The 27484-nt window shown below is 47.6% G+C and overlaps 2 protein-coding genes and 1 pseudogene across 8 annotated transcripts; 2 read left to right on the top strand and 1 right to left on the bottom strand.

Annotated features, from left to right (window-relative positions):
- Positions 1-3088: 3088 nt before the first annotated feature.
- LOC123103886 (sugar transport protein 7) lies at positions 3089-7065 on the top strand. Its single transcript, XM_044525581.1, has 4 exons — positions 3089-3439; positions 5289-5608; positions 5703-6329; positions 6418-7065. Exons 1-4 carry the CDS (start codon positions 3295-3297, stop codon positions 6889-6891), a joined length of 1566 nt encoding a protein of 521 aa, XP_044381516.1. The 5' UTR covers positions 3089-3294; the 3' UTR covers positions 6892-7065.
- Positions 7066-13821: 6756 nt separating this feature from the next.
- Positions 13822-21269, bottom strand: LOC123103885 (uncharacterized; annotated as a pseudogene). The gene is made up of 8 exons (XR_006450017.1): positions 21086-21269; positions 19982-20635; positions 19719-19898; positions 17467-18225; positions 15449-15547; positions 15092-15357; positions 14285-14612; positions 13822-14163 (listed from the first exon to the last, which is right to left on the bottom strand). The product of XR_006450017.1 is annotated as an uncharacterized protein (transcript).
- Positions 19993-25997, top strand: LOC123103883 (endoribonuclease Dicer homolog 4). Of its 6 annotated transcripts, none has more exons than XM_044525579.1 (6): positions 19993-20137; positions 22856-22954; positions 23121-23301; positions 24660-24707; positions 24893-25007; positions 25597-25997. In XM_044525579.1, exons 2-6 carry the CDS (start codon positions 22880-22882, stop codon positions 25745-25747), a joined length of 570 nt encoding a protein of 189 aa, XP_044381514.1. In that variant the 5' UTR covers positions 19993-20137; positions 22856-22879; the 3' UTR covers positions 25748-25997. The 6 variants fall into 6 exon arrangements, 5 of the variants coding, with proteins under 5 accessions (XP_044381514.1, XP_044381511.1, XP_044381512.1 ...); XM_044525576.1 differs by lacking the exon at positions 19993-20137 and adding an exon at positions 20839-21626 and having other exon boundaries at positions 22875-22954; XR_006450016.1 differs by lacking the exon at positions 19993-20137 and adding an exon at positions 21396-21626 and having other exon boundaries at positions 24568-24707; positions 25597-25703.
- Positions 25998-27484: the final 1487 nt, after the last annotated feature.

Raw genomic sequence — 27484 nt, 5'->3', positions numbered from 1 at the left:
TACTAGTTTTTTTTTGCTGAAAGAAAGGGAAAATATATGTAAGCATGTACAGTTATTTTTAAAGGAGAATGCCCCTGGACGATGCATACAACCATATTATTAATCATCATTGCATGTCTTGTGATAGTTGTGGCCTACCACTCCGTCCATTTTCGTTGCATGTCTTGTGATAGTTGTTGCACACCATGCTACAGTACATGTGTGTGTGCTGAATGCAGGGAGAGAGGTGCACATGCTTTGCTTACTGCTGCTTGGCCCCCGAAACAGAACGGCTAGCTACACTGTGCAACAATTAATTCGGATAGGAGGAAGTAGATGGGGTATACTACTGATCCGAACGTGGCAAGTGATATGTCGGCTCTAAAACTCTCACAATTCGGTTGGCATGGGTGGAAATTCGTAGGGGCACGCTCCTGCTCAGCCTGCCCGGTCGCATGATTGCCACGCGATTTGCGTACTCGTTTGATTCCCCACATGATTTTAAATTCAATTTTTGAAACTTAGTGAATTTGTTGTTCGTTACTATTAAGGGCATCTTCAATACTGACTCACAAAATTCCTCGGGCATTCATCCCTGCACAGGGAGACCAGTCCGCGAACACTGATGATGCAGAGGGCGGTCATCCAACACTGCCCGCATACATTCGACCCTCATTTTTTTATTTCCACACGTTCAAATAGCCGCATATATAGTCTCAAATAGTTTCAATGTTCAAATGCAGCCAGAGTTCTAATTAAGAAATTCAGATATCACACTCAAACATTTTTGTCCCCCTTAACCGCCCACATATGCTCAATCAGATCTTCCTTCAGTTGCCCGTGATTTGCTCGATGCCGAATTTGTTAATGCATTTGAACAAACTCTTCAAATGTGGCCGGATTTTGGTCGGGAAGTTCGATAGGATCACTCATGTTCTCAAATTCAAGACCTGCGGCAGCATCCTCACCCTCATTCTTCGGGATCATGTTGTGCATCACCACACAACGGGTTATCACCTCACTCAAGGTCTCTGGATCCCATTGTTTAACTGGTCCACAAACAATTGCAAAACATGCCTGCAGAACTCCAAAAGCACTCTCAACATCATTTCTACCAGCTTCTTGTCTTTGGGCAAAGTGAGACTTTTTCTGACCAACTAGGTGAGAGATGGTGTTCATAAAAGTATCCCAAGGAGGATAGATATTGTCCACGAAATAGTAGCTCATGTCGTACTCATGCCCATTGACACTATAGTGGCAAGGAGGAGCTTTTTTTCCAGTCAGCCTAGCAAACAATGGTGTACGTTGCAACACGTTGATGTCATTATGAGACCCGTGCATGTCAAAAAAAGCGTGTCAAATTCAAATATCTTGTGATGCAACCACTTCAAGAATGGTGGCGTGTTTCTTAACACGACCTTAATATTGCCCTTGCAAAGCTTTTGGGCAAAATAGTCGTCCATCAGTTTCAAATGACAAACATGTCCGGTTGCGGTTTGAGCACTCGATGACCCTTGATTGATCCCTTGAAATTGAGAACACGCACGCTCCGTGTCTGCAAGCATTGTCTGCATCATCGTTGTCTCATCCATGTAGTCCTCCTCGCCAGATGAGTCAGACGACTCAACATAGTGCTAGTAGATGTACTCCATATCCAAGTCCATTGCTTCAAAAAAGAAAGGACCAAAAATTTAGCTCGGGCAATTCACAAAACATTTGCCAGGCATGGTGAGCATCGTAGGAAGCGGATGGCACCTGAGCGGCGGTCTGAGGAGAGGTGTGGAGCAACGGCGAAGGAGAAGCAGCGTGGAGCCCAGGGTGTACCTCTTGAGGTGACAGCCTCGTCGAGTTCCGACAGGGGTGTGACATGGCGGTCAGGGGGTGGAGCGGTTGCGAAGGCAAGAGAGAAAACCTGAAACGCGTGGCCGGGGAGGGGTTTTGGGTGGGGTGGGGGTGCCGTAGTTCTACGTGGTTGTTGTCCGGACTCCCGCAAAGCCCGCCCATTTTGTCTTGGATTTGACGGAAAAAATATGTTCGGACCGCTACACAACCGTGTTGGTGTTGGATGCCCTCCGGGATTCGAACCGCGCAATCTAAACAATTGAGGGTTCGAGGGTCTGCTTTAAAGATGCCCTAAACAAAGCAACCAATCAACAGGTGAAAATCTATGAGAGGTTCAGGACAGAGAAGTTTCGCAGGAGACGGGTCAACGGCCAAGGTTGCTTAACGCTTCAGTGTATGCCATACTAGTACTTTGTGACTTTGTCCATGCATTTTTCTTCTTCTTCTTCTTGTATTTACTCCGTCTGAAAATACCTATTATTGAAATAGATGTATTTAAATGTATTTTAATTATAGATACATCAATTTTTATTTATTTTGATGACAAGTAATTTCGAACGAAGAGAGTAGTATTTTCCGGTGAGCTTTGTCCATGTTTTGCGTGCGAAACTGCCAGGCACCCGTCCTCATCACAGAGTAAGTAATCCATCAGCGCCACGTATGCAACACGCAGAGCTAACAAAGGCGAAATGGAGATCGTCCGCCTTGAATCTTGGCAACGGAAGGTGCATGCGGCCGAGAGCCGGCTGGCTTGCCCGCACGCCTCCAACCGCGCTTCCGGGATTGCATGATTTGCCTGCGCACTACGGGCAAGGGAATTTTTTTTTCAGATCAGTCAAATGCTGCGGTACATGTATGAGTTGTGACCTGCCACTTTAATAGGTACATGTATGCACGGCAGCCGCGCGCGCGCGCGCACACACACACACACGGATTTGACCGGGGCAAGCCAAGCCGTCGGAAACGTGGCATCACTGGCATGCCGGCGGCCAGCTCGATCGCCGCTGTATACGTACCGCCAGGGCAGCGAGCAGCCAGCCAACCGTGAATTTAGAACCGATTTAATTTGCTGCGATATCACTCCAAGTCAATCAATTGCTACGAGTATCTTACGAATTTATGCGGTTGGAGCCCCGGGTACTAGATTTTATCTGGGCCGGAATGAGCGTGGTTCGGCCCCCGCCGCAGGATGGGGGTCAACGTCAACGGCCGGGGCGCGGGAGGGAGGGGCTCATCGCCTTGAATGCACAGCATCAGCATGGCTTTTGTGCAAGAAGAAATCGGCGCCATAATTGCACACTCGCTTCGCACCCGGGACGAGGAGAGAGGGCATAGGAGACATCTATATATGGCCGTGGAATTCTAGTTGGTTGGAGCATTGCTTCTCCGTGCCCAGCGAGCTCTCCTCCTTGCCTCGGTCCTTGCTCGAGTGTTCTTGGAGAGGAGAGGCAGAGGAGTTCTCGGAGAGAGAGGATGGCGGGCGGCGGGGTGGCCGCGCTGGGCGTGAAGAAGGAGAGGGCGGCGGAGTACAAGGGCCGCATGACGCTCGCCGTCGCCATGGCCTGCCTCGTCGCCGCCGTCGGGGGCTCCATCTTCGGCTACGACATCGGGATCTCCGGTAAGTCCTGCTCACGCCCCCACACTCACCCTAACCTCACCAAGTCACCAGTGATTCCTTCCACTCCACTCCACCCACCGTCTTGTCTTGTTCCGTATCTCCGCTCGTCGGCGCTCTGCTGTGTTTCCGTGTGTGGCGTGGCTGCCTCTCGCCCGGCCATGGGCCATCGGAAGAGGAGCTTGTCCTGCTCCACGAACATCAGTAACATGTCACACGTACGTTTCTTCCAGCCCCCTTAGCCGTGGCCCCTCCTTGATTTGGAGCTAGTGCCGGCAGTGTGTCGCTAGCAGATCGTGACCGGTCTGTCTGCCCCCCACCACAGTCTGCCACGCCGGCGCCACACATGGACATGGAATTAAACAGAGCTTCCATGCCAAAAGCAAGCCGTAGGGCTGCCGGATTTCTTGATTCAGCGGTGCATCAAACGAACACGACGGCTCATCTTTTTCCCATCTCCGACGCGACGAGGCCAATCATTCACCCACTTCCGTGGGTGGTGGACGGGTCGACGCGATCATTGTGTACGGAGTGGTGAATTTGGTCTATAGAACGACTAATGCAGTGGAGAAGCCGACACGCGAGAGGCCGCAAAATTCAGAGTCGTGTTCGGCGCTCCGCCAAGCTTATCTATCGGCTTTCAGTTCAGGCTGATGATGATATCACCGTGCGGCCGTCCGTTTCCGCTCGGCGCTTCTCCTAGATAGATAGATCAATGCGGCCGGGGTATCGTCGTCTACAAGATTTTGCGTCGTGGTATGAACAAGAGTTTGACCTGCAACCGGGGCTACTGACGTCAGTTAGCAGCAGAAAGAGGGGGGACGACAACGAGGGTCCCACTTGTCAGCCGAAAGTCTTGCAGAAAATGTGATGTGATACATTACACGATGAGACTGGCGGCTCATGATTTTTTTTTTTGAGAATAGGCTCATGAATTGTTTGGTGCAACTTGTGCAGCCGAATTTCACAATTAGCATGGACGCAATATACATCATTCAAATCAAAAATTCAAATTATCCTGACGAGAATATTTTTTTTAACAATTTTGGTAGTGTTATTGGGCCCAATTCACAACTCGGTTTGAATTAGCAACTATCCATAATCTGATTTATTTTCCCTTGTTCCTTTGATGTTGGTCAAATTTGAAACACGCCCAACTTTTGTGGTGCAACGGATGCACTCTAACTCGCTAAAACTTCTCAGAACTCGTAAATCAAAATTACGCCCAACCTTTATGGTTCAGGCGGTGCGCTCTAAAACTCGCTAGAACCTATTAAAAACGTAGAAAAATTAATCTGAATTAGCATCGATGAAATATGCATCTATCGTATTTTGCAAAATTCCAAACCCAGATTCAAAACATAGCTAAAAAAATAAAAGCAAAAGAAAACCAATTTTTGAGGGAAGGCTCGGTTCACACGTCTTATAATAATGAACGGAGGGAGTAGTAAATTCGAGTTACCTGAAAGAAATTCCACATTTGAGTTTGTGTGTGGAACTGTTAGATTGATTTGTTCTTCAAGCTCATGTAATGTTCACTCGCAAACAGAATAAAAACTTGTGTAATATTGTACAAGTAGAACAGTGTATGATACTAATTCAGCTAAATACTAGTCCATTGTCTAAAGTCTGAACAGTAAATGTTGTGATTCTGTCAACAATACCTAATCACTTTTTGGACATGCAAACATGCCCATTAGGCAATAAAATCACCTCAAGCTTGCAACATCATGTCAGTATTCAGATTTCACCATTTCAATTTTAGATGAAAATTTACTGTGTCTGAATCTGAAAAAAAAAATAGCTGTTTTAGATGAAAATTTACTGTGTCTGAATCTGCCGAATGTTGCAGGTGGAGTGACCTCCATGGACCCATTCCTGGAGAAGTTCTTCCCGGTGGTGTTCCGACGGAAGAACTCCGGCCACCAGAACAACTACTGCAAGTACGACAACCAGGGCCTCTCGGCCTTCACCTCCTCTCTGTACCTGGCCGGCCTGGTCTCCTCCCTCGTCGCCTCGCCGGTGACGAGGAACTACGGCCGACGCGCCAGCATTGTCTGCGGCGGCATCAGCTTCCTCATCGGCGCGATCCTCAACGTGGCGGCCGTGAACCTCGAGATGCTGATCCTCGGTCGTATCATGCTCGGCGTTGGCATCGGCTTCGGCAATCAGGTATACCACGTCAAATTCTCGCCTACCCACACCGAGACGAGAGTGCGTGTGGTTGTACTGGCTCTGACAATGTAGTTCTTGTCGGTTGGTGCAGGGTGTGCCGCTGTACCTGTCGGAGATGGCGCCGGCGCACCTCCGCGGCGGGCTGAACATGATGTTCCAGCTCGCGACGACGCTCGGCATCTTCACGGCCAACATGGTCAACTACGGCACGCAGAACCTCAAGCCGTGGGGGTGGCGCCTCTCGCTCGGCCTCGCGGCGGCGCCGGCGCTGCTGATGACCGTGGGCGGGCTGCTCCTGCCGGAGACGCCCAACAGCCTCATCGAGCGCGGGCGCGCCGAGGAGGGCCGGCGCGTCCTGGAGCGCATCCGCGGCACGGCGGACGTGGACGCGGAGTTCATGGACATGTCGGAGGCCAGCGAGCTGGCCAACACCATCAAGAACCCGTTCCGGAACATCCTCGAGCCGCGCAACCGGCCGCAGCTGGTGATGGCCGTGTGCATGCCGGCGTTCCAGATCCTGACGGGCATCAACTCCATCCTCTTCTACGCGCCGGTGCTGTTCCAGACCATGGGCTTCGGCGCCAGCGCGTCGCTCTACTCCTCCGTGATCACCGGCGCGGTGCTCTTCCTGTCCACCCTCATCTCCATCGCCACCGTCGACCGCCTCGGCCGGAGGAAGCTCCTCATCAGCGGCGGCATCCAGATGATCGTTTGCCAGGTTGAGACTTGAGACAAACACAACACACATACAAACTGCTAATTAATCACAATTCATGTCTCACGCCATGGCATCTGTGCGCATGCAGGTGATCGTGGCGGTGATACTCGGGGTGAAGTTCGGGACGGACAAGCAGCTGTCGCGGAGCTACTCGATCGTGGTGGTGGTGGTGATCTGCCTCTTCGTGATGGCGTTCGGGTGGTCGTGGGGGCCGCTGGGGTGGACGGTGCCGAGCGAGATCTTCCCGCTGGAGACGCGGTCGGCGGGGCAGAGCATCACGGTGGCCGTCAACCTCTTCTTCACCTTCGTCATCGCGCAGGCGTTCCTGTCCATGCTCTGCGCCTTCAAGTTCGGCATCTTCCTCTTCTTCGCCGCCTGGATCACGGTCATGACCGTCTTCGTCTACGTCTTCCTGCCGGAGACCAAGGGCGTGCCCATCGAGGAGATGGTGCTGCTGTGGAGGAAGCACTGGTTCTGGAAGAAGGTGATGCCGGACATGCCGCTCGAGGACGGCTGGGGAGAAGGGGACGGCGGGCGTGCTGACAACAAGGCTCACCAGTGACTAGTGAGTGAAGATCATTTGGAATGAGTTGTTGTGCATTGTTGCTGGTTGGTTAGATCCTGTAAGACACAGTTTAACATGTAAGTAGGCGGAATGCTTTGTATATGCAGCAATGCAGCGTATGTTTATGTTATACTGTAACTTGTACCGTAGTAACTTAGTACGTATACTTTATAGTGCGCTTGGTGTGAGCCTGGCTTTATATATAAAGCCAAAGCGTCAAAACTGATACAAAATGATGAGAAAATCCGATACAGATAGATCAAAAGAAAAATGATATTCGAGAGGATGGCACTCACCAATTCAAAGCCGAGCATGAAAAACAGAAGTCGCCACACATAACATGAGACGACCTAGACTATTGAACAAGAAATGAACCGTTGTGGAGCATGAAAACAGAGGCACCGACGCGTGAATCACGCCGTTGTGGAGCCGGCGTGTGGCAATCTGCGAAAACTGTGCACCTGGGAGGCTCACTGCCGAGGTTACCGACAGGAACGCTAATATGCGAAAACTGTGCACCTGGGAGGCTCACTGCCGAGGTTACCGACAGGAACCAGACCAGTCCAAGGCCCAGTTGTGCTGTGAGCGAAAACTAGGAGAAGACAGTAGATCGACGACCGAGCTTATCCACCGTGTGCATTGTTGTGAATGATATCACACACATTTATCTCGGTGCAGTCATGTGTAATTAGGCTTGTAACGGTGTTAGGGCATGTTCTTCGCTTCTGCAAGAAGATCCTCGTGCGTTTGAGCCAGAGAAAGAGTTGTATCAACAGCCCTAGGCTTTGCCGCCCTTGCCCCCATCAAACGTGCCTGCAAAGCAGAGGCGCAAGGCGAGGGGTGACCCAGCAAACCCCGATCTCGCCGGGTCCAGCGCGAAGAAAGCTCGTGCTGACTCCGTCCCACCCAAACCAAGAGCTCGGGCAAAGGTTTCTACCACGAAGGCCCCACCAAGGAAAGGCAATGTACCTCGCGCCAAAGTCATTCCTCAGTCCAAACTGAGGATGTATGTTTTACAACATGCGCACAATATCTTGATGCTTCCTCTTCGACATTCTGTAGCCCTCCTCCTGCATCATGCTACACCAGGCAGTCGGAGACTGCTGACAATGATTTTCATACGGAAGCGACCCTACATAAATGCCTCCCACAATCCATGCGATCCAAGAGAAGGAGAAGGAAATCAACGTTGTTGTTGAGAAGCCCGTCACTATGGCGGAAAAAAAAACCCCGATGTTGCTGAGAAGTTTCCCGCCACAGTCATGGTGGAGAAAGTTGTATCATCGGAGACGGCTCGAGCTAGCCCTCAAAAAACTATCCGCTCCCCCATCTACTTAGATGAGAGGAAGAAAGATGATGAAGTCATTGGTCATATTCTACAGACAATTTGCGCATATGAGATGTTGATGTGCGAGAGCGGAAACGTCTTACCTCGATGTGAGGCGACGTGTTGCATGTTATAGGCAGGGGCGCAGGATCCCTGATAGCGCATACATGCGGTCGGAGAGAATCGGGAGTACAACTTGGAGAGGAAGAATAGAAGAGATAATGCTAAGCTAGTTACAAGAGATAAGAGATAACAAGCCGGCCTAACAACCTCTATACGTATCTACGTTGATCTCCACGAGAATACATGAGTCCTGCACATATACGCCTTGTTTGACACCCTTCCTTAATCACAACTTCATTAAGTTGAGATTATGCTTGAAGTCTTCGAAACTCCTTACGGGCAGGGCTTTTGTAAACCCATCTGCCACTTGATCCCGTGAATGGATAAAGCGAATGTCCAAGAGTTTACCAACCACTCTTTCTCTGACAAAATGAAAATCTATCTCGATGTGTTTTGTTCTGGCATGAAACACTGGATTTGCAGACAGATAGGTGGCACCAAGGTTATCACACCATAAGCATGGAGCCTGAGAGCTTTTCACACCCAACTCCTTTAAGATAGACTGTACCCATATGATTTCTGCCGTTGCATTGGCCAAAGCCTTGTATTCTGCTTCAGTACTAGACCTGGAGACTGTAGCTTGTTTTCTGGCACACCATGGTATGAGATTAGGTCCAAAAAATACTGCAAAGCCACCAGTTGAGCGTCTGTCATCCAAGCATCCTGCCCAATCTGAGTCAAAAAAAACACTGACAAGAGTAGAAGGTGACTTACTGAAATTTAGTCCATTATTCAGAGTATATTTGACATATCTGGCAATGCGCTTGGCAGCAGTCATGTGAACTGTAGTGGGTGCATGCAGAAACTGACATACTTTGTTAACAACAAAGGAGATGTCTGGCCTGGTCAAAGTTAAGTACTGAAGTGCACCTATAAGACTTCTGTATTTTGTACTGTCTTCTGGACTTAGGAGTGTTCCCTCTGTAAGAGATAATTTTTCTATAGAGGAGTGGGTGTGGGTTTACAACCTTGCAAGCCTGCCTTCCTTACCAAGTCTGTGGCATATTTTTCCTGAGAAAGAAGTAACCCATCCTTGTGCTGCTTCACCTCAATTCCTAGGAAATAATGTAATTCTCCTAGATCCTTGAGAGCAAATTCTGCACCTAAATCCTTCAAGAGTCCTGATATTGCTTCATCAGATGAGCTTGTGACAATAATATCATCCACATATATAAGGACAAACATGGAGGTGTTGAACTTGTTATAAATGAACAAGGAGGTGTGAGATTTGGAGGGGACAAAGCCAAGTGTTTGCATCTTTTTACTGAGATGGGAATACCATGCCCTTGGAGCTTGTTTCAGTCCATATAATGCTTTATCCAACTTGCACACATGAGAAGGTGTATGTTTGTTTTCAAACCCAGGAGGTTGCTTCATGTACACTTCCTCTTCCAGAACACCATGGAGGAACGCGTTCTGTACATCTAGCTGGCGAAGGCTCCATCCCCTGAAAACAGCAATGGACAACACAAGATGAATGGTAGCAACTTTTACAACTGGACTAAAGGTGTCTTCATAGTCTATGCCATACCGTTGTTTGAAGCCCTTCGCAACGAGTCTAGCCTTATAACGATCAATGGTTCCATCAGACTTTCTTTTAATTCTGAATACCCACTTGCAGTCAATGAGGTTTTTACCTTGCTGTGGAGGAACCAAATGCCACGTTTTGTTTCTTTCAAGAGCCTTATATTCTTCAAGCATTGCCTTTTTCCACTTTTCATCAGTGAGAGCTTCTTCAATTGTGTTGGGCTCACCTGGTTCACCTGTGGAACAGACTAGGCTATATTTGATTAGATTCTTATAATTTTTCGGTTCAAGTACCCCTTGTTGTAGCCTTGTGCGGCGTGGTGGTGATGCAGCAGGATCCGTAGCCGTAGAGGATCCCGCAGGAGCCAAGTCAACGGCAGAACCCGAGGAGGATCCGCCTGCCGCTGCCAGTTCGAGACGAACATGATCTTCTATGGAGGCGACTGGAGACGATGGTGAGGAAGGAGCCACAGAAGATCTGGGGCAGCCACTCGGCTCATCACGAGCCCGTGATGGCGCGGGCCCGTCAGAATCAGGGGCTGGTCCCGCGTCCGCCCGACGCGTGACGGCGCGCCGCTTGTAGCAGACCGGTTGGTCCGCAAAGCGCGTGTGGTCTGGGCCATCGTTGCGCTACCGCGTGGCAGCTGGAGATTGGCGCGGGCTGGGAGGCACGTCTCGCCCTGCCGGGGAAGCCGCGCGTCACGCCGCGGGTCGCTGGCACCCATGCGTCCGACAGTGCCTGGCGCGTCTGGCCATCTAGCACGGGCGTGTGGTTGGCAGCTGGAACGGATCCCGGAGAGGATCGCCTGGGCGTCTGCAGCTGCGATCCCGAGGGAGATATGCTCCCCACGCCGCGACACATGCGATGAAGCTCGTTTGAGGTGATTTCTTCGCCATTTTCATCTCTGTTTCCACTGTTTGGTGCTCCTGTAACATCATCAGATGACTCATGCGCAGTGTTAAGAGGGTTAGCCAACATATGATCATCACAATTATTAACGCCCCTTGATCATAACCGGAAAGACTAGGAGGGAGCAAAAGAATTTCTTTTTGGAGGAGCGCACCGACATTAGGATGAAGATCTGAAAAAGGGAATTTGGTCTCACCGAAGACGACATCCCGTGAGATGTAAACGCGACCAGTGGAGATGTCAAGGCATTTTACACCCTTGTGTTGGGCACTGTACCCAAGAAAAGCACATTGCATGGATCTAAACATGAGCTTACGTTTGTTGTAAGGGCGTAGGTTAGGCCAGCACGCACACCCAAACACACGAAGTGTGGAATAGTCCGGCTTGACATGAAGAAGTCGTTCTAATGGAGTTTCATTATTGATGACTCGACTTGGGAGCATGTTAATGATGTGAACAGCAGCAAGAAACGCCTCATCCCAAAACTTTAATGGCATAGATGCATGGGCTAGAAGCGCAAGGCCAACCTCAACAATGTGACGGTGTTTGCGTTCGGCCGAGCCATTTTGTTGGTGAGCGTGGGGGCATGACACATGGTGTGAGATACCAAGGGTTTGGAAGAAGGAGTTCAACTTCTCGTATTCCCCTCCCCAGTCGGATTGAACAGCAATGATTTTGGAGTCAAATTTACGCTCAATAAGTGCTTGGAAATTTTTGAACACTTGAAAAACGTCGGATCTTTTCTTAAGAAGATAGATCCAAGAAAATTTGCTGTAGTCATCAATAAAACTAAAGTAATATGTGTGTCTACCAACAGAGCTAGGAGCAGGGCCCCAAACATCATAAAAAATTAATTGTAATGGTTGACTAGAAACACTAGTAGAAATTGGATAGGGCAATTGATGACTTTTAGCTCGCTGACAAGAATCACAAATAGTTTCAACATTGCGCTCACCAACATACGGGAGCTTATTTCTCCTAAGGAGTTTTTCAACTAAAGCAAAAGAAGCATGTCCTAAACGATCGTGCCATCGTGTTGACGAGAGTTTGACAACACCAAAAGTTTGTTTATTGAGTCTTGTGCGCTCCGGAATCAACGGGTAAAGCCCTCGAACACATCTACCGCGATAGAGAATTCTCCTCGTGGCCTGATCCTTGATAAAAAAGAAATATGGATGAAATTCAAGAAAAACATGATTATCAAGGGCAATTCTATGAACAGAAAGAGACTTTTATTGGCACTAGGAACATGCAAGATTTTCTTAAGATAAATTTTTCTTAGGGGGGTACTAAAAATTGAGTGACCAATGTGGTTTATCCTCATACCTTCACCACTAGCTGTGTGGATTTGGTCCTTGCCGCGGTATTTCTCCTTCATGGTCACCTTCTCAAGTTCATTGGTGATGTGGTCGGTGGCACCACTATCGACGTACCAGTTGGTGTCGATGCCATAGGAGCCATCCGCAGCAGCAGCAACTTTGTCTTCATCTTGGGAGGAGTCGCCGCCGTCGTCGTAGCGGTACCAGCAGTCTTTGGCCGTATGCCCTAGCTTACCACAGATTTGGCAGCGAGGTGCATCCGGGCGTGATCTGGTGGAGCCGCCACGGCGGCCCCTGTTGTTGCCAGAAGAGGGCCGTCCGCCGCCGCCGCGAGTGGTGCTGTTGCCGTTGCCCCCACCAAAGGCCTTGCCCTTGTTGCGAGGTGGTCCGCGGTGATGAGAGGAGCCGCCGCCACGGCCACGGTAGGTGGCGTTGGCAAACGACTTGAAGCCGCCCGAGGACTGGAAGAGCGCCACGCGCTGATCAAAGTTGCTCATCATGGAGAAGAGCTCGTCGATGGAGACCGGCATGGTGCGGGCGTCGAGGGCAAACACCAGGGGCTGGTAGTCCATGTCCGGCCCATGGAGAATGTAGGAGACAAGCTCGTCATCTGGCAGAGGCTTGCCGTCCGCGGCGAGTTCGTCCGCGAGGCCGTGCATGTGGGCGAAGTAGGTGGAGACGGATTGAGTCCCCTTCTGCGCGTTGATGAGGGCCGTGCGAATATTGTTCACCCGACTGAGCGACTGAGACGAGAACATGCCCGCCAGAGCAGCCCAGAGCGTGGGCGACGTGGTGATCGCGGTCACCTGCACAAGGACCTCCTTGGACAGATTGTTGAGCAGGTAACCAAGAACCTGCTGGTCCTCCTGTACCCAGATTGGGTGAAGAGGGTTGGGCGTCGACGACTCTTTCCCGTCTTTGTCCTTGGTGGCGAGGAGTCGGGCCGGCTCCGGTGTGGTGCCGTCGGCATAGCCGAAGACACCGGCGCCCCGCAGCTGCGGCATGATCTAGGCGCGCCACATCACATAGTTCGTGTGGGTAAGCTTCTCCGTGACCTGCTGATTGAGGTTTGGATGGGAGGAGCCGGAGGAAGACATGGCTAGGGCACTAATGGAGATGAGCTAGATGAGATTGAAAGAGGAGGCTCTGTATACCATGTGCGAGAGCGGAAACGTCTTACCTCGATGTGAGGCGACGTGTTGCATGTTATAGGCAGGGGCACAGGATCCCTGATAGCGCATACATGCGGTTGGAGAGAATCGGGAGTACAACTTGGAGAGGAAGAATAGAAGAGATAAGGCTAAGCTAGTTACAAGAGATAAGAGATAACAAGCCGGCCTAACAACCTCTATACGTATCTACGTTGATCTCCACGAGAATACATGAGTCCTGCACATATACGCCTTGTTTGACAGTTGACTCAAATTTCCTCATCCCCAAATGTTTGTGAGATAGTGAGAAACGGAAATAGAGGCCACCGATACCATGGTGAGATGATAAGGAGCTGCAAAAGGTCGTTGACTAGATGAACTCCATACATGTATCGTTTTATAATGCTTTTGTCACTCAATGCTTTGATTATTGCCCCGTGTATTTTGTTCGTTCGTTAATTCATCCTCATAAAAGGAAACAATTATAGGTCGTTATTTTCGTTTTTAGAGACTAATTACCTGAAGTTGTGAGTGTTTATATGTCATCAATAACTGAAACTGAGTCACTTATAAGAAAGGCGAAGGTAGACCCCCACTGGCACAATAGATAAAACCATCTCTTTATTCTTTATAGCAATCACTTCTACGGCTCCATAATAAACAGCGAACCTATATTTTCAGGGTGTCAATGAATCTCTTCCCTTGACGGAAATGTTCAAAGAGCCCAGCCACAAAATCCTTGGCCACCATTTTCTTATATCTTGGCGGTCGCTTGTCATCCAGCAAACCGGGCGCTGGCTCCAACATCGTTTCTGCATCCACGGCGTAAAACACAGCCAAGGAAAGCCTATCCTTCTCGACGTTCGTCACCACTCTGTGAACCGGGCTCGTAAAGATTCCATTGTTCATTATCTGCGTCAAAGTTTTACATACAAGTCAATGAAGCATCAGGGTTCAGGAGATAGGATATAACACCGACCATTACCATTACATATTAATCAAGAGAGTAAGTGTGTATGTAGTAGATGCTTACTTCTAGGCAGTCTGCTAGGTTAATCAGCAATGTGTGAGGCTTTGCTGGAACATTGTACCATCTCCCATCTCTCTGAACTTGCAAGCCACCGACGGTGTCATCGTTGAAAAGGATGGTAAGGAGACCACCGTCGGAGTGAGCCCTGAGGCCCAAAACTAGGTCAGGCCTCGGACATGGAGGGTAGTAGTTGAATCTAGCAAACCCGGGGGCCTTGTTTGATATCTGGTTGACGAAGTAGTCCTCGTCAATCTCCAGGAGCTTGGCTATCGACCGTAAGACGAGGTCTCTTATTTTCTTGATTCTTGATGCATACTCTTGTAGCACATCCCTGTAGAAAGACTCTGGAACAGTTTAGTCAAATAAAAGCTTCTGGTCCTTTAATTCAGTTTCTAACTTTTTATGAGCTGCCTTTGAATATCCTTTTTTAAGAGAGTAAATACCCCCTGACTTTGGATATCTTTTAAAGAAAGCAATTATTAATCAACAAAATGCACAAAACTACACCGCGAGCAACAAAAGAACTACGTACATCACTAAGAGAAGTTTACAACAGTCTATATTCACATAGGGAAGTTGCGTCTTTTTTAAAAAGAACTTAGCCTAACTTCATTATAGGAAATGGCATGATAACACGGGTCCAGTAGCAAGAGAGACATGCAATGCCCATTGACTAAATCACAGAGTACGTTTACCCAGAGTGGAGTTTATGACACTATTCTTTACACTGTGCCTTCCTTTGCATTGCAACTAAGCTAATACAGTATTAGAAATGTGAAAAACATCACTCAAGGTAGGGGAGCAGGTAACCTGAAAGATTCGGGGTGACTGGGCCACTTGGCGAAATTCCTCTCATCCTCCGGCTCCACTCTCAGATGCAACCGGTCGCTCCAGTTGAGGACCTGATCGTCGGACACCACCTTGTCACTGCCATACCCTTCCACCTGGTAGTCCTTGCCGTTGCCGTCCACCAGGTTGCTGCATTTCTGCCTCTCCTCCGCCGGCTGCCGGAAGAACTCCCTCGACACGCTCGTCATGGCGTCCATGAGAGAGTCCTCGATCCCATGGTTGGTGGCCTGGACAAGTGTTAAACAGTCTCAGCAAGAGTTCAGTAACTTCAGAAACTAGTTGATCCATGCATTATGGTGCACGCAGACGCTCGCTCACCAGGAAGAAGCCCCAGGTCTGCAGAGCCGCCCGGAGCCTCTCGGCCTCGTCGGCGTCCGTGAGCCGGCTAAGGTCGACGAGGGGGATGGGCTCCGGAAACTCGTCGGCGGCCAGCAGGTCGCCGTGACGGTCTTGCTCCGGCAGCACGTACTGCCGCGGCGGCTCCTCGGCGCCGGCCGCCGCCAGCTCCTGCACCGTCGGCCGCACCATCGGCGACGCAGCCATTTCTGTGCTTGGGTGAGACGCAGCCATCTTGAAGTTGAAGATGGAGGGGCCGGTATGTATAGCCTCGAGTGTGTGCCTCGATTTTCCTTTTCCAAATTTGTCTTAATCCTCCTCCAATCATTCTCTGGGCGACATCATGCATGACGCACTCGATGCGACTCTTCTTTGTCCGTCGCAATCGTATCATACTCCAGTCAAGATCGCGACTGAGCTATCTATCCAGTGCTCCGATGTGAGCTCAGCCGTTGGATCGTGATCCAGCGGGCAGCACACGCGATGTGGACCAATAGCACCAGTGGCCACTGGCCAGGCTGAGCTGAATTGATGGGGAAAGTATTGACAAAAACTGGACCATTGTCCAGATTCATAGTGGCTGACAAGTCAAATTTGAGAAAGTTTTTTTTTTGCGAAGTGACCGACAGTTTCCTGGCCCAATTCCAGTTGATTTCTGTTCATAATCAGGTTTTCTCATGATTTCAGCACAATAATCATTTAGTAATCTTCAAGCCTGAAGGGAGTGACCCGTTAATATCAAGTAAGTAAGAGGATTTTGACAATTGACAAGGAAAAATGTAACGCTGCAACAACGCTGCCATTCCAACAGATTAAAGTATTTGTATAATACTGCTACATGAAGTTTGAAGAGCACAAAGATAACACATGGAGTACAAGTCTCGGCATTCTACAGTGTTTTCAAGACTATCTTGTTCAGTTATTGTACTCAGGTCAGTTTATTTGTAGTAGGAAACACCAGCTCGGCGGCTCCTTGACGCCGGCCGACGCCAGGTCTTGCACCATCGGCGTCTCGTCGGACGCAGCCATTCTGTTATTTCTGTGCTTGGGTATGTGTTTGGTTACTACTGTTCACTTGAAGTTCAGAGGGGGAGGGGAGAGAGGGGATGGGGTTATACATAGCCTCGAGTCATTTTCTGGGCGGATCATGCATGATACACTCCACACGACTCTTCTTTGTCAGTCACAATCGTATCATCCTCCAGTGAAGATTGCATTGCGACTGAGCTAATAGCCATAGGTTTTCAGTTGTGTCATCCTTCAGTCAGACTGTGGGTGCTACCACTATCCTATCTTCAGTCAGTCAGATTGCATTGCGACTGAGTGCTACCACCATCCTATCTTGTACCACACGATCGAAAATAGCACTAGTGGCCACCGGCCAGGCTGAGCTGAATTGATGGGGAAAGTATTGACAAAAACTGGACCATTGTCCAGATTCAAAGTGGCTGACAAGTCAAATTTCAGAAAGAATATTTTTGACTGACAGTTTCCGGGCCCAATTCAAGTTGATTTCTGTTCATAATCAGGTTTTCTTATGACTTCAACACAATAATCATTTAATCTTCAAGCCTAAAGGGAGCGACCCGTTAATATTAGTAAAAAGAAAGGGACAATGGCAATTGACAAGGAAAAAAGTAACGCTGCAAAAACCGATAATATCAGTATACTACTGCTACATGAAGATTGAAGAGTACAAATATAGCGCATACAAGTCTCAGTATTCTAGAGTATTTGCAAGACTTTCTTGTTCAGCTGTTGTACTCAAGTCAGTATGTTTGTAGAAAACACCAGCAAGGCAATAACATTAATAGACATGGAAGTAAAAAGTGATATTTCAGATAGCTAAGGTGCAGAGTGCAGACTGCAGAGTATAAGACTACACCAGTTATCCATAATCCTTCACGGAATACAGAAACACCGAACCATGCATATCTTGCCCAGCAGTTGCTAGCCTTTGATATTTCAAATTATTTTGTAAGACTATGCTAGCGAAAAACTAACTAGACGTCGACAAAGGCCTCCCGATGAAATGCCTGAATTGCATCACCATCAGACTCACCGAGAATTATCTGGCAATTTGGTAGGGCTTTTTGGAGAGGCAATATTTTTGTTTCAAGAATATCGGATGTATCCAGATAATCCTTCTGGAGCCACTCTGGTCGATCACTCTTCGATGTAAATAGCAGCAGTTGGTTGAGACTAGTAGAGTTCCTCAACACAAATCTTAGTAGCCTCATCTCATTGTCACCCCCCTTGAAATTCGTCATCTTGAGCAACTTAAGGTTCTCAAGGCAACCCTCTACTGGCTCTTCCTCTGATTGCCCTCCATCAGATAGCTCTTCATCTGACCAGTCTTCCTCTGACTGATTTTCCTCCGACGCCTCTCCCTCTGGCAGCTCGTCTCGAAGCTCATCTTCCTCTTCTGATAGCTCTCCCTCTGGCAGCTCGTCTTGAAGCTCATCTTCCTCTTCTGATAGCTCTCCCTCTGGCAGCTCGTCTTGAAGCTCATCTTCCTCTTCTGATAGCTCTCCCTCTGGCAGCTTGTCTTGAAGCTCATCTTCCTCTTCTGCCAGCTCTCCCTCTAGTAGCTCCTCCTGAAGCTCATCTTCCTCTTCTGGTAGCTCTTCCTCTGGCCCATTTTCCTCAGGTGCCTCTTCTCCCCGCAGCTCCTCCACTGGCCCATTTTCCTCTAGTAGCTCTTCCTCTGATTCTGATGGTTCTGAGCCCAGTCTATAATAGTGACTATTTGTTGGAAGCTGCAACAGAGCATAGTAAGCATTAGGAAGAAGTAAAGCACAGCAAGAGAAAGTATACAATACAATGTGCGAATAATCGCGAGTGGACATGCGGCCACGCGCGTCTGGTATCCACACCGCATGTCCTCGCGTGATTCGTGCAGTTTGAATACGCGTGAGCCGTATAAGGATTTTAACCACTCGTATAACCACTCGGTGTTGCCGTGTATTTTGCACAGTAAATGGCATGCAAGGCAGGGGAGGGGCATTGAACCGAGCCCTCACGCATTAAACCAGCGAGCTGCCAACCCTCACGCATTAAACCAGCGAGCTGCCAACCCTCACGCATCCTTGACTTTCAGCATCTAGTCGTTGTAGCTCCAGAATTTGTATGGCCACGCAAAAATTTCACACTACCACTTTGTCACTTTACTTGTTTATGAAGATTACTAAACCTGAAATTGTACTATTGTGCGGAATGTTTTTTCCATGTACCATGCGGTATAATTTGTTTATTATAATAAGTGTTTTGGTATTTGTAGTATGAAGATTACCAAACAAAAAATCAGTTATTCCCAACTGAACTTATCATCTTAAAGTTACTAAAAACATTTTATACTATTTGTGGAGCTTCTTTTAGAAACAAAATGGAGATGTAGACTCTCTCTCTCTCTCTCTCTCTCTGTCTCTCGTTCCATGCATGAAAGGGGAAGTCTCCATTCTACCAATGGCTCAGTGTCTCACAGCAGTTCACCAGCTCCTCTAGCACCTCTAGCACACAGATATGGAAGATCTGAATGCAGCTGTATTGTGTTTCTTTAGCAAAATTCCTAATCTCGAGCTGCCATGTGTGAGAGTAAACCATTGAGAATGGGAGTAGTACTGACGATTTGGAGATGTTGTTCTGTCCGAGGATCCTAGCTAGGCTAGAGAAGTAATAAAAAAATATACTAATCCATTTTAAGTTGTAGTGCACTAATTAAGTTGCTCGTACTAAACATAATATGTCGCATGAAATATACCAGCTACCTCCCGTTTATCTTAATTGTTGCCAAATGTAATAGTTCGCACATAATGTATGATGGTTAGCTGCTTCTGTTACTGTTTTGTTTCCTTAAACGTCTCATAATGAATCAGCCACACGCTCACGAACACATCAGTACAGTTTACATGTGACGACCACGGGAAAGAGAGACGCATGAGACTGAGAGTGGTAGGTGGAAATGTGACAGAGTTGCCTGCGACACATTTGTTAGCACTAAAGTGTCCTGGCCCACTATAATGTATTCATTTTGGTATCTGTTGTATATCCATGATGTATATATCTCGTATTTATTAAATGCTATATTAATCACAGATCTTAAAGGCAAAACTAATGGTCCAGATATGATCCTCGCGTGGAACCATGTCCTAAAAATCCATGTCGTACAATGTGTATTAAATAAATGCATCCCTAATGGCCATAGTGCAATCTGTTTAGCAACCAAGGTCATCTTGCACTCTAGTATCTTCACCTGCACAAACAGCCTCTCTAAAAGAGGGGGGCAGCAGGCCACCATGAAAACGTAAATGTCATCCAGGCTGCTGTTGTACATTGCAAACATCAGCAGCTGCAGCTCTCTCAAATTCCTCAATTTGCACGACGCGGCACCACTTTTGGTTAGTGATCTCTCACGAGCCTTGGCAGACACTCTCTGCAAAGAAGTCTATGACCAATGAGTAGCTGAGTAATGCAATTAAATCGATGGAATGGAATGGAATGCAGTAAGCAACGAACCCGCAGGGCACTGCTGCAGAGGGTAAGCACGGTGAGGCTTGAGAGGTTGGTGAGTGCCTGAAGCCAATTTCTTGGCACCCCTGCAGGCCAAGCAAAATCGAAACAGAGTGGGGTGCCGAGAGGCCGGAGGCGACCGGCAGGTCCGCCGAAGCATAGGTAAAGGTCGGCGAGCGCGCAGGTGGCAGGGATTGTCAGGGCGCGGATGTAGGAGCCGCTGTAGCGGAAGGAGCGAAGGCTGGGCGCCTCCATGGTACAAATGTCTCTCACCCCTCCGCACTCCGCGACGGTGAGGCTCCTCAGGTGCGGCCCGGCGGCCTCGAGGTTGACGAAATCGAGGCCGTCGCAGTAGCGCAGGTCGAGGGTGCGGAGGAGGGGGCACGCGGCGACCAGGTTCTCGACGGTGTGGTCGGAGAGCGTGACGCCGTCGAGGTAGATGACCTCGAGGACGGAGAAGGTGTGGGAGCGGGCGCAGAAGGGCTTGGAGAGGCCGACGCGGATGCCGCCGACGGTGAGGCGCGTGAGGTGGGCGTCGCCCCGCGGGAGGCGGAGCTTGAAAATGAAGCCCAGGGCCCGGTGGGCGAAGTCCACGTGGAGGTCGGCGGCGTAGTCCAGGATCCGGTGGACGCCGTCGGGCTCGAGGTCCCCCTTGCCGATCTGGAACGTCAGGGAGAGCCGGTCGAGGCGCCGCCGGCCGCGCCGCTCCAGGGACTCGAGGATCGGCGCCGGGGGCGCGTGGGTCTTGAGTCGGAGGTCGAGCGATGAGGGCGCCGGCCAGCGGTGCGCCCAGAGCGCGCGCCACCCGGTGGAGAGCGCGCCCGTGCGAACGGCGGATTTGAACGGGAGGAGGCCGAGGATGTGCAGCCGCAGCGCCTCCGGCAGCGACGAAATACGGTCCTCCGCCGCCGCCCCCGCGCCTGGATGCGCTCGCTCCCCTCCCTCGCCCGTCCGCCGCCTCTTCGAGCCGCCACCGGAGTCCAACTCCGTCGCCATTCCCTCCCGTCGCCGATCAGCCACCACCCCAGTGCTTTTGCTTCCTGTGACGGGCCGCTCGGCATTAACACTTAACACTAGTCTCATGGGCTGTTATTGTTGGGCCAGGTTTACCCAGTTCCACTGGCCCAGAACTCGGAATCTTTCGGCTGCGGGCCTGTGGGGGACAGAGCGCTTTGCCTTTTCGTCAGCCTTTTGCCATTCCCTCAAAAAAAAAAGTTAGCCTTTCCATTATTCGATCTTTTTTCCTTTTGCCCTTGTCTTCTTCCTCGCCGCTCGTCCCCTTAAACCCTCCCATGGCGGCCCGCCCATGCTCCCGCGGCTGCCCCAAGCTCCGGCGCCTCCTCTCCTCCGCCGCCGCCGCGAACCTCCCCCTCCTGTGATCCTAGAGGCGCACGGCCAAGGGCTCCCTGGCGGATTTGGATGAATGCCACCGGCCGGCCGCCCCATCTCCTCTCCCCAGCGAGATCTAGGCTGCAGCCCCAAAGAGAACTAAATATTCTCCCTCTCCAACTCGCGCGAGCTTCGATCCGGTGCCCTGCGGCCGGCGTCCCCGAGACCGGCCCCGGCCCCAAACGCGGTTCCCAACCCGACGCCCCCCTCCCGCACGCTTGCGGCCTCCGGGAGCATCGCGCGGTCCTACATTTCGTTGCGGGTAAGCGCTCACTTGAGACTCCAGAACAATCATCCACTTTCTGCGTTGTGTTTGCACAACAGTTTCTGATCTTGTACATGCCACGGTTGATAGTTCAGTATCTGCTCCAGTGCAGCGTTAGTGTTAGCGAGTCAGATTGGAATAAGCCATCTTCTTTTTCTTAGGGGAAAAGTGTAGTGTAGTGCCCTTGATTGACTTGAAATAATGATCTGGAAGATTGACGGTCTTTAGACTAGGAGGGGTGTTCAAGATTGCAGACTAATAATTGCGTGACAGATTGTCATAGTTAGAATTTGTTCTAGAGGCTGCTTGAACCAAGTAACATTGGCGACTCGTAGTGTGATAACTTTTATGGTATGTATTTACAAGCACATAAGAATGGCGAGGTTGGTGCCCATTTCCCAGACTACCTTTTACATCTTTGTTCAACAAAAAGCTTGTAATGGTTTGTTCCATACAGATCATGAACGCCTAACTGTATTTCTGCAATTATCACTGTCTTAACACCTTACTCTTAACACCTTAAAACTTTGTCTTCTATTTTCGCTGTTTGATTTTGTGAAAGATCCTCATAGAACTTTCCCAACATAACATGCCATCTTCGCCAAAATTTCCGTAGGGTTGGCTTAGGTGCCACACAATGGATCCTGTCTTTTATACAGCGTCATGCTCACTTGTGGTATATGCTTTCTGGAGCCATATATCTGGACCAGTTGTTAGTTAATGTGCATTACCTAATTCTCCAAAGTTATATTTGTGGCCATGTATAGTCTTTGTATTTTCCCTGTTGTATAAGGGGCTTTCTGCATATTTCCCTCACATGTATGTGTATATATAGTGGACTATGGCCCCATGGGAATTCGAGTTGCATAGCCCTAGGTTTAGTTTCTCTCCTCCCACCGCACGCGCAGCTCGTGCTCAATTCCAATCGATCCCGGTCTCCGTCCTCTATTCCGGTATTCCCTGCCGCTCCCTCAGGTGGAGCCCTGATTCCTCTCGCTCATGTAGCTCTCGATCGAAGCTTCACAACGCGATATCCCTGATTGGATCGCAATCTTTCAGATTCGATCTAGTTTATCGTAATTAATGTCCATAATAGAGCAGATTTTTTGGGTAAAATTATCAGTTGATAAATGCTCTTCTTCTACTCAGTTTACGGTACAATGTTCAAGAAATCATTTTCATAGAAGTATATACCAAATTACCAGTACTTTTGTAACTTTTGTTAGGTGACTCCTTTCCGCTCAGTGTTTATGGTGCCGCCTGTGTACCAGGAGCCTAGTATCATGCCGATCAATACAAGAACGGAGAAGGAGTTGGAAGAAAAGGTAAAAGATGACAACATCTCTTGCATTCATTTCTTTTCCATCTTCCCTTTGAGCACATCGGTTGTATCTTGGGTTTCTCTCTTCTTTCATCAGCTAGAAGAATTTTTTATGTAATTCACAAAAAAATCAATTTTTGTTTGAATGGTCCTAATAGTTTTACTTGTAGGAGGTGTTATGCACGCACAAAAAGCCCAAAGCTACAGGGTGTGTTGCCCAACCGCAGCAGGAAACTGAACTCGCCATTGAGAGTGAGAATAAAGGGCATGGTGATCCTTCACCAAAAGAGTCTGCTTGTGTTGTGCTGAGCAATGGTGAAGCAAATGGTTGCAGTGAGGGGCATGTTCTTGGTATTTGAAATTCTTATCTTTTTTAATTCTTCTCATGATTCTTTTAGCCACTGTTAAATCTGATTGATTTCAGAATAATCAATACAGCCTTTAAATAAGATGGACAAAGAGTTATATCTCTTAAGTATGGTTGTGTTAGCCAAAATTTAGATATCAATGTACTTGAATGGAAAATTTGAATAACTTATTGCTGCCTATATAATGAGAGACTGGATGATCTTATAACCTCCTCATCTGTATATGTACTCCCTCTGATCGTAAAAAGTGGGCGTAATTTTCTGGGCGTGTAGATTAATGAATGATAGAAGAGAACTGGCCTTCTTATTTCCCCAAAACTGCCCCTAATTAATCACGCGTTCATGGAAGTAATTGACATCAGTCATTAGCCAGATTAGGAACACACAAACTACCACACAAGATTTGGAATAACTACCACATGAGATTTAAGGAAAAGGCCGATAGGATGGAGACGATTAAGAGGCAATCTTGGTAGGCCATGGAGAAACAGAGACCTGACACTGTTCTTGCGTGGAAAAAGCGTGATTTTTTCACGGACATAGAGAGTGATATTTATAGTACTACTATAACATTAGCTTCAATTGTTAAGAGAAGTGATATATCAGAAGAAAGTGACATTGATCTGGCATGAAAACAAGGTAATGTGGACATAGCACTGAAGCTAACTTACAACAACAACAACAACAACAACAAAGCCTTTAGTCCCAAACAAGTTGGGGTAGGCTAGAGGTGAAACCCATAAGATCTCGCAACCAACTCATGGCTCTGGCACATGGATAGCAAGCTTCCACGCACCCCTGTCCATAGCTAGCTCTTTGTCGATACTCCAATCCTTCAGGTCTCTCTTAACGGACTCCTCCCATGTCAAAATCGGTCGACCCCGCCCTCTCTTGACATTCTCCGCACGCTTTAGCCGTCCGCTATGCACTGGAGCTTCTGGAGGCCTGCGCTGAATATGCCCAAACCATCTCAAACGATGTTGGACAAGCTTCTCCTCAATTGGTGCTACCCCAACTCTGGCTTACATGGATACTAATTTCTCTGGCTTCTGCAGTCTGTCCAGGATTACAAAATTCACAATAACTCGTTAGAATGATTCTTAGTTTACTGTGAAATCCTTCTCTAGAAAATTGCCAGTTTAAACCATTGACTCGTAATATAGATAGCATGTAAGCATCTTCTTTATATCCTTCTGGGCGGTGTTTTATCTTTTGGTCAGAAAACGATGGTGCTTTATCTTATCTACAGTATTAACAGTTTCTTCACAAATTACCTGTTGCATGGTGTACTTTCTCGTGATGATGTATACCTTGGGCAAATGTCATGTCCAAATTCCGAAGACATGACTCGGGTAGAAAGGATCATTACAGTTCAAATATTCCATACAGGTAAGAAGTTAATGATCTGAATGTTCAGTATTTTGGTTCAAGAGTATTTTAACTAAGAATACAGTGTTTCAAATAAAATCTTGGACACGGAACAAGGGATGCATCACTCTAGCAATATATGCATAAATCTTATTTTTGAAGTTAAACTGTTGTTTTATAATTGCTGATTTTGTTTGAATTCATAGGCGGTGCAAATGAAGAACCAGAAGCAAGGTCGAGACTGGCTCAACTCTGCAGTGCAATTGGCTGGAAGAGTCCAACATATGAGTTTCAAGAACATGGACATGGCCATACAAAACTGTAAGCTTTCCTATTAACCCGCGAATCTGTAATTTGTTTTTTATGTGCTTTCAACAGATATAGGCGCATTGTGCATTATATTACCTCAAATGTAATATTGTCCATATTATCATAGGCAAAGCCACTAGTGGCTTCCTCCGCAAGGTGTGACAGTTACTGGCCATTCTATACTCACTTGACTGTTCTTTGAACACTTTGTGCTGTACTACCAGCTCGTATGGCATGCATGCTGATAATCGAGCTGCATTCCTGATGTGCCATGCACTACTGTTTGAAAATTGAATAATTATACAAGATCGTGCAGTTGGTAAATCCAATGCTGATAAACACTGCAATGGCAATAATGGAATGGTGATAAACACTGAAGGCTACTCAGAAGTAGCCCAGAAGTCCATGTTCTTTTGAGAAAATTTCTATAGTTTCATTAGCTCGGGCTAGCTACCACGTCAACGCTAATAAATAACAACTCTGATGTCTTATGTTTTCTACTCTGGGCGGTGGAAAATGCATCTGGTTGATAATTTGCTTAAGATGGTAGGTAGAGTTTGAAATAGAAATGGGCATATCTGATGTTCTATCAACACTGCAGGTTCACATGCAAGGTGAGTGTTCTTGTGGAGACGTTCACAGACACTGTTGTGGAGTGCATCAGTGAGCCCAAACCCCAGAAGAGAGCTGCCCAGGAACAAGGTGCTGAAGGTGTGTTATGGACCCTCAAGCGCCTTGGTCATGTGAAATAGCTCTAGACGTCCTCCATCAGGCGTGGCGCGACGTCTGTGTACCCTCTTGTTACCATCCGATCCATCATAAGAGCGGTATCTGATCTTTCTTGAATCCATGACTCAACCTGCGATCATGTTGTCAGCTGATGCTTATGCACGGTTAAACTTGTTGCTCTGTCGGTCGTGTTCTAATTTTATATTGCTTTAGATCTCTATACAAACGAGTGAAGTGAACCCATCTCCAATAGTCCAATAATTCTTATCTTTAGACCATTCTGAGCCATTTACGAACATTACAGCGAATATGATCAAGACATTTATGGCTCCCACATAAATAAGAAGTTGTGCAACAGCTACAAAGTAGGAATTTAATAAAAAATAGAATAAGTATATACAAACAAGAACTAATCCCAGCGAAAAGGCAGAATAAATGGGGTTGGTAAGTAATACTACTCCTAGACCCCCTAGTAGAAGAACAAATCCCCAAAATAGCATAAGAATCTCATGTATTGGTCCAGATAAATCCATTATGGATAAAAAGAAATTAATAGTATAATTTTTTTCATGAACTGACTAAAACTAAAGGATTCAAGGAAGGAAAAAAGGATTAGGGTATTTTATTGTGTATAAACTGTATAGTTAGAAATTATATTATATCATGAAAATCTAGTCTGATTTAAAATAAGAAAGAATTTCCAATAAGCAGTAGTTTTTCGTTTTTCTTTATAGTTTAATTTTAAAGTTTAATAAAGAATTGTTAGATTTTTATAACAAAAAGACAAAATCAAAGTTTAGTAATCAGTAATCGTTCTTGAATTCGAAGATTTTTCTTTGTTTATTTTACTTTCAGACGAATTCCTAATTGTTTGAATTGTGTAATCTCCCATTATGGAGATTGGTAACCGACTTAAAGCAATTTGATTGTAATTCAATTCATGACGATCATAGGTAGAAAGTTCATATTCTTCAGTCATTGATAAACAGCTTGTTGGACAGTACTCAACACAATTACCACAAAATATACAAACTCTGAAATCAATACTATAATTAAGCAATTGTTTTCTTTTAATATCCTTTTCAAATCTCCAATCCACAACGGGTAAATCTATTGGACATACGCGAACACATACTTCACAAGCAATACATTTATCAAATTCAAAGTGGATTCGCCCTCGGAAACGCTCTGGTGTAATTGATTTTTCATAAGGGTAGTGAATCGTTGCTTAAGCAAGGGCTCTAGCTGAGTTATGTTCTGTTTTAAGTAGGAAGATAGTATCAGGAGTAGCAGCTATGTTCAAGCACAAGTACACATGCTACAACCTCTTCGGCGACGTTATCAGGCCGGTGTTCTGAAACCTGGATGAACACTGAATATCAGGAGTTGCATCCTGAATGGTCAATTTTTTGTTAAGATTCAGTTCGTTTGGTGCGGTGAGCCTGCATGTTTATGCTCAGAGCATACATGCCACACGAAAACTGAACCAAGGCGAACTAGTGTTCGTGTGGTGCAAACGGGAACACAAAATCAACCCGTGAAGCACACAGAAGTTTTATATAAGCAAGTAGATGAATGGAACGCCCGAACGACATTTACACTTGCACAGCATGGCACCTCTCTCGTTGTCATGCCATGGCGCTCATAGAGATTTCAGTGGAGTCCGAAAACCCGATGTCTCGGCTATCATGCCAGCGACAACACACATTGTTGCCTAAAACGCTTAGCTAGTGCAACAAGGAACCATACGTTGGGTGTTC

This window comes from Triticum aestivum, chromosome 5A (assembly GCF_018294505.1).
Source record: "Triticum aestivum cultivar Chinese Spring chromosome 5A, IWGSC CS RefSeq v2.1, whole genome shotgun sequence".
In the NCBI taxonomy this organism is placed as follows: Eukaryota; Viridiplantae; Streptophyta; class Magnoliopsida; order Poales; family Poaceae; genus Triticum; species Triticum aestivum.
This window is presented reverse-complemented; position numbering and strand designations above follow the sequence as displayed.